We start from the raw sequence: 10000 nt of genomic DNA, 5'->3' as shown, positions 1-10000 counted from the left end.
TTGTCTTTATTCCTTTCTTTATTAGCTTTTTGTTGTTTTTCTTTTCTTTTCTTTTCTCTCTTTCTTTTTGTTCTTCTTGTTTTTGCATGTCTTGTTTTATTGTCCTTTATGTCTTTAATTATGTTTTCTTATTTGTCTTTATTCCTTTCTTTATTAGGTTTTTGTTGTTGTTTTTCTTTTCGTGGTTCTTCTTGTTTCTGCATGCCTTGTTTTATTGTCCTTTATGTCTTTTATTGTGTTTTATTACTATTTGTCTTTATTCCTTTCTTTGTTAACTGTTGTTGTTTTTCTTTTCGTGAGTCTTCTTGCCTCGGCTGTCTTTACTTCAATGTCCTGTTTTAGTGGTCTTCTTTTTTTCAGTTTTCAGTTTATTTTTTTATGTTCATTTTCTTCATTTGTCTTTTTATTCGTCTGTCTTTCATTTATTTCCTTCTCGTCAGTTTCATAGATATTGGTCAGTCTTCATTTTCTTTTACAATCATTTTATCTTCATCAGTCGTTTCTTCTCTTCAGTCGCTTATTTATTTTTCTTTACAATCATCTCTCTTTATTTTCTTCCCAACGGCCTATTTACTGTTTATCTTCATCAGTCGTTTCTTCTCTTCAGTCGCTTATTGTTTCTCTTCATCAGCTCTTTTCCTTATAGCCCATCCTCTGCTCTTCATCTCTTCGTTTTTATGTTTTGTCGTTTTATGTGAATTCAGCTTTCCGTTCATTGTTCCGTAACCTTTAAAATAGATCTTGCGCACACTCCTCTAATGTTCTCCTTTAAATGATTGGTTTTTCCCTCGCTAATGTTCCTCTTTGATGCTTCTTTCTGATTGTGCTCATCATCATTTCCTTCTCCCGGGGCGCGCAAGTGTGCAGCCATCGCTTAAGTGTTAAAGTGTTCCTCTCCGATAATTATTCGCCTTTTTTTGTACCTGTTTAATCGTCTATCTTCTGTGATGTTGTTTTCTTTCAGCTACGGTTGTTGATGCAAAGTGTTCTCTTCGGTTATTCACCTTTTGTTTTGTACCTGTTTAATCGTCTATCTTCTGTGATGTTGTTTTCTTTCAGTTACGGTTGTTGATGTCACCCGTGTCACCTTCACCGATGCCAGATTGTCGTACTCAGAGCATAATATTTACCGGTTTCTGACGAATAACTATTGCCAAGAAACATCAGGATCTAACTCTTTTAACGATAACTATAAATGAGTTTCGTTATTGGAGCCCAGAAGACAGTTTGGGGGTAGGAAGTCGGGAAATATAAGCGGCTGAGTACGACAGTCTGGCTACGTTGGTGACCGTACTACGATAACCACTCTTGAAGTTTTTAATACTACTCCAGCATATCTATTTTTTATTCATCTCATTTCTTTGGTTCTCATTTACTGCGGGTTTGGTTTTATCTATTGCGTTTATTTCTACTATCTATTACCGCTCACTGTCTCATTTCCAGGAGTAGTTTATAATCCTGGTAGTAGTCTGACCCTTCTTCTGTAGCATGAACCTAAAGAAACACTCATTAGAACCCGATTGATCCCCTCTTTGACCTTTAGAAATAGTTGAGGTGAGAAACGGAAATGTCGTCTGCGTTCACGTGTTAGAATCGGGTCGTTTACGTAGGTGTTCAGTCTCCCGTGAATCGCTCTCGTCACCTCTTCTTCCCTCGGGCACACACACCATAGCACATCGATTCCCCTTCCATCACCTTCTGCTCCCACGCCCTTGTGCTTTAAAGGAGAGGCCGTTGTAAAGGCGACGCTAAACTGGACGAAACGTGAGAAGAGGAGATAAGATAAGATAAGAGAAGAGAAGAGAAGAGGAGAGGAGAGGAGAGAAGAGAAGAGAACAGAACAGAACAGAAGATGACAGAACAGAACAGAAGAGAACATAACAGAACAGAGCAAAAAAAGAACAGAACAGAACTGAACACAACATAACAGAAGAAAAGAGAAGAGAACAAAAAAGAACAGAACAGAACTGAACACAACATAACAGAAAAAAAGAGAGGAGAAAAAAGAGCAGTGCAAAGTTTGATATTTATACATAATACTAAAGTCTGTTCACTTAAGTCTGACCCAAGCTGACAACATAAACCTAAGCGTGTTCGTAAGCACAGTGCAGATTGCCAGAAAGTGTTGCGTGAGATAAACACAAACAGAGGTTAAAGAAAACTTGGAAGCCATAGCAGCAGCCAATCAGCACTCAGCTAGCAATCACACTTAGGTTCATGTTGTCAGCTTGGGTCTTGGGTCTTGGGACTTAAGTGAACAGACTTTGGTGACAAAACAAAGAGAGATGAGTTACATGATTTAGTTTGCAAAAGGGTTCCAGAGCGTAGGACGGGAATAATAGGATAGAAACTGGAAAAAAACTTGTTGTAGCGGTGAGGTATGTGGGATTAGTGTGGGCAGACAGTTCTTCATAAGGTAGAAGGAGCAAGAAAAGGGCATTCAAATCGTAGAGGTGAAAATGTAAGTGTGTTTTCCTCCTGACACTCCAGTATTCATCTTCTCAGCGAAAGAGATGATGGAAGAGATGGAAGGCAAACGCTAAGGAGAATTCTAAAGTAGGAGAGAAAACTGAGGAGCACCATTAACAAGAACTGAGGAAAAGCGGACACGAATACCAGAAACACAGAAACTATAAGAGAAGTGTGAGAAAAAAGATATAGGTAAAAGCTAAAGAGAAATAGCCATTAACAAGAACTGAGGAAAAGCGGACACGAATACCAGAAACACAGAAACTATAAGAGAAGTGTGAGAAAAAGATATAGGTAAAAGCTAAAGAGAAATGAGCTGTATGAAAGAAATATTAGCAGCACCACGAAGAAGAAAGGAGGAAAAGGTGGAAGAACTGAACACAAGGTAAGATGGCGCCACTATAAACACTTGCCTGCGCCGTGACGAGCTGGGGCCGACTACCATCCAGGCCCCCCAAGCAAGCCTACCGGTGCTATAGGCGTAGACGTAAAAAAGGAATGCAGAAGCTAGAAAAGTGTGGCGAAAGAGAAGGCTAAAGAGAAGGAGACCAAGAGTAGCGGGCTTTTTTTTATTATTGTTTCCTTTTTTTGTGCCCTTGAGCTGTCTCCTTTGTTGTGGAAAAAAAAAAAGACGACAGAATGAAAGAGGTGGAGCAGGAGGAATATGGAGGCTGCAGCGCTATATAGAATTTCTCATTAGCCGTATGGACGTTCTTCAAGACGGATTAGTAGTATGCAGCGGAAACACGTGACAAAGTACGAGAGTTTCTAATGAAAAAAGTAGCTGATTAAAGACGGAATTCCAGGTATGAACGCACGGTGACAGGTGGTGGCCAGGGAAGGGAGGATAGCGTGAAACAGCAGACGGAGGAGGTGAAGAAATGTGAAGTCTATAATGAAAAAGTTGGAAAGTTTCGTTTAGTCGACGCAACATCTGTGGTCATACGCCGGAGAGAGACAGAAGGGGAAGGAATTATAGGAGAAGGAAACAGACCCCAGGAGACGGGACACAACCCCCAATTAACACCTGGTACCCATTCACTGTTGGGTGGACAGGGGCGTAGGGTATCGGAAAAGCAGCCCAAATTTTTCCACTCGGCCCGGGAATCGAACCCAGGCTTTCTCGATTGTGAGCCGAGTGTGCTGACCACTGCACCACGAAGCCCCCAAGTCTATAATGAAAGAGTAATGTGTGGGAATATGTGGGAAGAGAGGACAGGTGGACGAGGTGATGGAAGAATAAGTCCGAAGAAAGAGCAGACGGCAGAGGCGAAGAAAGATGAAGTCTGTATGAAAATGTGTGGGAAATGTGAGGTAAAGAAAAGTGAAGGAGGTGAGGGCAGAACGGTGAGTGAGATGAAACGTACCCAGAGAAGAAGAGAGAGAGTGATGGGATAAGCAAATAAGGTGTGTTAAGGAAAAAAAATATGTGAGGGCGATGATATAATATTCCAGTGTCAAATATTTTTTTCTTGACACGCCTCCACATTGAGCTCGGCCCCATGATAAATGATTCCAGTGTCAAATATTTTTTTCTTGACACGCCTCCACATTGAACTCACCCCATGATAAACGATTCCAGTGTCAAATATTTTTTTCTTGACACGCCTCCACATTGAACTCACCCCATGATAAACGATTCCAGTGTCAAATATTTTTTTCTTGACACGCCTCCACATTGAACTCACCCCATGATAAACGATTCCAGTGTCAAATATTTTTTTCTTGATACGCCCTCACATTGAACTCGGCACATCACTCTCTCATCTTTTCTGGGTACACTGCTTCCCACTCGTAGATCTTCCATCATCCCTTTCGCCTTTCTTCTCTGCGCACACCTTCCCACACACTGCTACCTTTTCATACGAACTTCATTTTCCAACTAGTTCTCTTTCCCTCACCTCCTACGCCTTTCTTCTCTCTATATATACACACATCTTCCAACACACATTACTTCTTCATACATTCATCTTTTAACACCTTCGCCATCTGCTCTTTCCTCCTACTCGTTTTCCTTCCCTCACCTCCTACGCCTTTCTTCTCTGTACAAACATCTTCCCACACACACATTACTTCTTCATACATTCATCTTTTAACACCTTCTGCATCTGCATCTCCTCCTTCACCTTCCTTCTCCACACAGCTTCCCTCTCATAAAAACTGTACCTGTCCTCACCTCCGCCGTCTGCTACTTCACGTCAACCTCCCTTCCCTGGTTACCTGTCAACGTGTGTTCGTATACCTGGAATTCCATCGTTAATGAACTACGCTTTTAATAAGGAACTCTTGTCCTGTGTCACACGCTCCTAGTATTTAATTTGCAAACTCATCCACTTTGAAGAATGTAACAACAGCAGCAGACGAGAAACTTAATGTTGTTGTTGTTGTTTTCCTTATTTCTCCTACTCCTTCCCTTTCATTGTACGTGCCATCCTATTTTGATTTCCGTTCCCTTCTCTTTAGCCTTTTCTTAACAACAAATACGTTATTCCTGTTCGTCGTGTGTTCCGTGTTTCTTCCTCCAGTTTCGCTTCACCTTTGTCTATATGCGGTTCAAAGCCAGTCCGATTTTCCTGATATGGCCGTTGGGATCTTTGCCTCATCTCCCTCTCGTCGCCCTCAGGATGGGTCTGAGATGGATGGCACGGCGATGGACGGGCAGGAGCTGGAGGGGGAGCTAAGAACGTGTCCGCTGATGCCTGCGAGCCACTTCGACTGGCTGCACAAAATCCCCGTGCTGGTGGTGCTCTCCCTCAACCTGCTCTTCCTGGGGCGCATCATGTGGGTGAGTATGCGTGGTGTGGGATTGCCTGGATCTTTAGTAAGAGCTATGGTATTTCAACTGTAGGTTTTGCACTAACATAGATAGTAGGCCAATCAGGGCAAGCAGAATCGGCGCTATGGTATTTCAACTGAAGGTTTTGCACTAACATACATACTTTTTACCTTCCCCCCCCCTCCCTCCCTCTTCCCCAGGTCCTGATCACCAAGCTACGGTCGGCCAACACGGTGGAGACGCAGCGCTACCGTAAGGCTACCAAGGCGTTGCTGGTGCTCATCCCGCTGTTGGGCCTCACCTACATGCTGCTCATCGCCCTGCCGCAGGAGCTGGAGCACGTGCGGGCCGTCCTCCTCTCCACGCAAGTGAGTGCACGGGGCCTAAGTCTATATACACCAAGTCAAGTCATACGCAGGTTTGTGGGAGGAGACACGGCCGAGGCGTGGTTTATGCGTGACACTGCTTGGAGCCAAATTAGAGAATGTAGAAACAGGGATTTAGAGAAAACGAGGAAAGGCGGACTAATTTAAATCAATCACTTCATCATGCCCTCCCTCACACCCCACACCGCCGTTTGTAGGCAATGGAATTACAGTCACGCAACAGCACAATAAAAAGACATATTTTTTCGTCAGTGGCTTGCCTAAACGCGCTGTGAAAGGAGGCTAGAATGCACATCCAGAGTGCACATACGGCCCCAACTTTAGTCACCCCTGAACTGGCGGGTATTTTTTTTTAACTTCAAGTGACGTCATCCCGCTGCTCCGCCCCAAAACCGCCTCCTGCGAGTGACTTGACTTGGTATATATAGACTTAGCACGGGACCCCTTGGAGCGTTTGCCTATGCCCCACACGCACACACGCAAGGAACTTTGAGACGTGTTGACTTTGCTAATTCCCACGCAGCTACACACTCAAGAATTCTCACTCACTCACGCACTCACTCACAGAAACTCCCACTCACTTAGTACTCCAGTTTTCATTCGTGTTCTCACTCCCGTAGTACTTAGGTTGTTATATATGTCTATCTATCTGTTTGTCTGCCTATCTGTCTGTGTCTGTCTGTCTGTCCATCCATATCCCCGTCTCTCTTAAATCTCACTCACGCACGCAACCTCATTCACCCTTTGAATACGCTCTCAGACTTACTTCCTTGCGCTCCCGTTCACGAAGTCACTCCCCTAATGGACACACTACTTATCTAACATTCCTTTACTCTCTATGTGCCCTCGTTCGCACCCGCACTCTCCTTAATCAACTCTTAACGTCGTTGTCACAAATTACTAACACCAAGATATTTTTTTGAGGTTAAAGAAGACAGACTTGAGACTACTTGTGATCACTAGGATTTTTTTTTTTTTTTTTTTTGTTTTGTTTTATCTTTATTAATTTCCCTTGAGTTGTTTCCATTCCGTAAAAATAGGAGCCGAGGGGGAAAAAAAATTACCAAAGAACAGTCAATTATATTTTTTGAGGTTAAAGGAGACAGACTTGAAACTACTTTTGTACGCTTTTGTGGGAGCAGCGATCACGAGGCCAATATTGTTTTTGTTTTTATCTCTCTTCATTTCCCTTGAGTTGTTTCCTATCCGTAAAAATTGAAGCTGAGAAAAAAAAACACAAATTACCAAAGTTCAAGTTCATTTCCCTTGAGTTGTTTCCTATCCGTAAAAATTGGAGCTGAGAAAAAAAAAATTTACCAAAGAACAGTCGATTATATTTTCAGGGGAGGCTCGAAACTCTCCGCTTAAGGGGATCATGAGTCAGAGGTCGGGGATTGCAGCGGCGGGAAGGCGGGTCGAGTTTGAACTTTGACCTTTTTACAGTTTCACACCAGTATTTCAATATTTACTGACCTACGACTGACACACACACTCTCTCTCTCTCTCTCTCTCTCTCTCTCTCTCTCTCTCTCTCTCTCTCTCTCTCTCTCTCTCTCTCTCTCTCTCTCTCTCTCTCTCTCTCTCTCTCTTTTCCTCTTCTCTTTGTCTCTTATTTTCTTATTTTCTTTATTTTATTTTCTCTTCTCTCTCTCTCTCTCTCTCTCTCTCTCTCTCTCTCTCTCTCTCTCTCTCTCTCTCTCTCTCTCTCTCCTTCTCCTTTCTTTCCCTCCCTCTCCTTCTTTCTTCCTTGCACCTTGCCTGTATCTCGTCTCACTCTTTTTTTTATTTTCTACATTTTTTATCCTCCTTCCTTTATCCAATTTCTTCCTCTTCCAATCTTCCTCTCTTTGTTCCATCATATTTCTTTTCTTGTCGCCCTTTTGTTTCTTCTTGTTTTCTTCATTTCACATTCATTCTCTCCCTTCCTTCAATTTGCCTTCAACTTCCTTCCTTCTTTCCTCCATTTAAGCCTTCATGTTTCCTTTTCTTTTTCCTTCCTTCTATTTCCTTTCTCCTAATTATTAACTGTTCTCCTACCTCCTCCCTGTTTCTTGCGATTCTTCTTTGCTTTTTCCTGCATTCTTTTTTCATTTTTTTCTTCCTCCTTTACGTAATACTTTCCCTATATTTTTCAATCCCTCGAGAATTCCTACACTTTGATTCTTCTTCCCTTCCATTCATTTTACTTACTTTCTTTCCTCGCTCGCTCCTTCCTAATCTCCCTGTAGGCCTTTACTTCTCCCCCCTCCCTCTCCTCCTCCCCCCAAGCCTGATCTCGGCAAATCCCAATTAAAAATCCAATTCCAGCTCAGGTTGTCGATGGAGAGGGCAAAAGCGAAGGTGTGTGTGTGTGTGTGTGTGTGTGTGTGTGTGTGTGTGTGTGTGTGTGTGTGTGTGTGTGTGTGTGTGTGATTCTTCATAATTTGCAAAGTGTCATTGGGGTTAACCATTTCGTAATTATCTTCGACATTTCTCAACATTCTTCTACGTCTCCTTCCTTCTCATTTTCCATTTTCTCCTTGAAGTCATTTCCTCATTTTCTTCTTCATTTAACTGTTTTTCCTCCTCCTCCTCCTCTTTATCCTCCTCCTCCTCCTCCTCTCCCTCTTTATCCTCGTCATCCTTCTTCTTCTCCTCCTCCTCCTATTCCTCCTCCTCCTCCTCCTCCTCCCCTTCCTCCTAATCTTTTTCCTCCTCCATCTCCTTACAGGTCAAAAAGTTACGAGGAATCAGATTTTGTTTTTCACATTTCAATGAACGCATAAATTTTCCTCTTCAAAATTCTCCTCCTCCTCCTCTTCTTTCTCCTATTCCTGTGATTCTTTTCCATCCTTCTCGTCTGCGTCCCCGAGGTGGCGCCACACAACCCTACAATCACCAATCTTTCCGTTCTTCCCCCATTTTAAGTATCTTTCTAACACTCATCCTCGCCACCCTCAACATAACCTCGCTAACCCAACACCACCGCCACCACCCTCAACATAACCTCGCTAACCTCACTAACCCTCACGCTAACCCAACACCACCGTCTCCACCCTCACGCTTACCCAACACCACAGCCACCACCCTCACGCTAACTCAACACCACCGCCACCACCCTCCCCAACCCCCCTGACGCTGTGCCTCCCTCAGGGGTTCTGGGTGGCGCTGTTCTTCTGCTTCCTGAACAGCGAGGTACAGAACAGCATCCGACATCACATCGAGCGCTGGAAGACTGCCCGTGGCCTGGCCGACCCCCGCTGCCCCTCCGTCAGGCACAGAGACGGCTCGCCCAGACCCAAGACCGACTGTTCCAGGTGAGGGCAGGTGTGTGAAAGCGAGGTGAGGGGGTGTGAGGGACGGGGTGAGACTGCGAGGGAAGATCTTGACGGTGGTGAGTAATAAGGAGAATGTAAAGAGGTGTAAGGGGACGCAAGAAAACTGTAAGGAGAGAAGTGTAACATCAAGGAGTAAGGTCACGGTATAAGGTCAAGGTGTAAGGTCAAGGTGTAAGGTCAAGGGAGGTGTGCGAGGATCAGTTACTGTGTCTAGGGGGAATAAGTGGAGAGGAAAGTGATATATGGGAAAACTGAAAGTGTATTTAAGTGACAGAAAAAAAAGCTCCAGATGAACGATAATGTAAGCTGAGGGGTGTGGCTGAGTACGATAAGGGGAAGTAGGGGGGTGGGTGTGGGTGTTACTGTGGGGGTGGTGGCAGGGCTGGGTGTGAGGCTTGAGGTGTGGATGGGTGGGGAGGAATGAGGGATAGTCGTACGTAGGCTTTTGAGGGTATAATGTGGGTATGCCTATTATTTTGTGATTACTCGTTGTCGTATATTTGAGGGGGGCGTGTGACTCAGTGGGTGTGACCAAGTATGTAGAGAAATAAATAAAGCTAAAAAGTAAAGACATAGATGAATGATTAGAAGGATGTTACAAGAGAGGAAAGTGAAGAGGCTGTTATAGAAGTGAAAAGTAATGAAGCTAAAAAGTAAAGACATAGATGAGTGATTAGAAGGATGTTACAAGAGAGGAAAGTGAAGAGGATGTTATAGGAGTGAAAAGTAATGGAGCTTGTGTGACTATGGACCGCTTTCACAGTCCTTTTGTTTGTTTTGATCGTTACCAATGGCTGTTATCGCCGCTATAGTATTTCCACGTCAAACTGGCCGATGGGGTAGTGGCGGCTGCGGGGTTAGCCTAGCCCCGCACCTTGCCACACGCTCTCAACACCTCTCGCTTTCTCTGCAGCCGCCACTACCCCCTTAGGCCAGTTTCACGTGGAAAACTATAGCGTCGATCGCCGCCATTGGTAACGATCAAAACAAACGAGATGACTGTGAAAGCGGCCCTATGACTATTCAACTTTAAGTACTCATAAATCGAGCTT

At 43.9% G+C, this 10000-nt stretch overlaps 1 protein-coding gene across 1 annotated transcript in view; it reads left to right on the top strand.

The window, feature by feature from the left end:
* Positions 1-10000, top strand: part of LOC126981054 (diuretic hormone receptor-like) — a 177387-nt gene that overhangs the window by 132133 nt on the left and 35254 nt on the right. Inside the window, exons 7-9 of the mRNA XM_050831720.1 lie at positions 5093-5254; positions 5446-5613; positions 8764-8927. Coding sequence (XP_050687677.1) covers positions 5093-5254; positions 5446-5613; positions 8764-8927 — 494 coding nt within the window. The remainder of the gene's footprint in view (positions 1-5092; positions 5255-5445; positions 5614-8763; positions 8928-10000) is intronic.

Source organism: Eriocheir sinensis, chromosome 46, assembly GCF_024679095.1.
Source record: "Eriocheir sinensis breed Jianghai 21 chromosome 46, ASM2467909v1, whole genome shotgun sequence".
Classification (NCBI taxonomy): Eukaryota; Metazoa; Arthropoda; class Malacostraca; order Decapoda; family Varunidae; genus Eriocheir; species Eriocheir sinensis.
The sequence above is the reverse complement of the archived record's forward strand: the minus strand, read 5'-3'. Positions and strand labels throughout refer to the sequence as shown.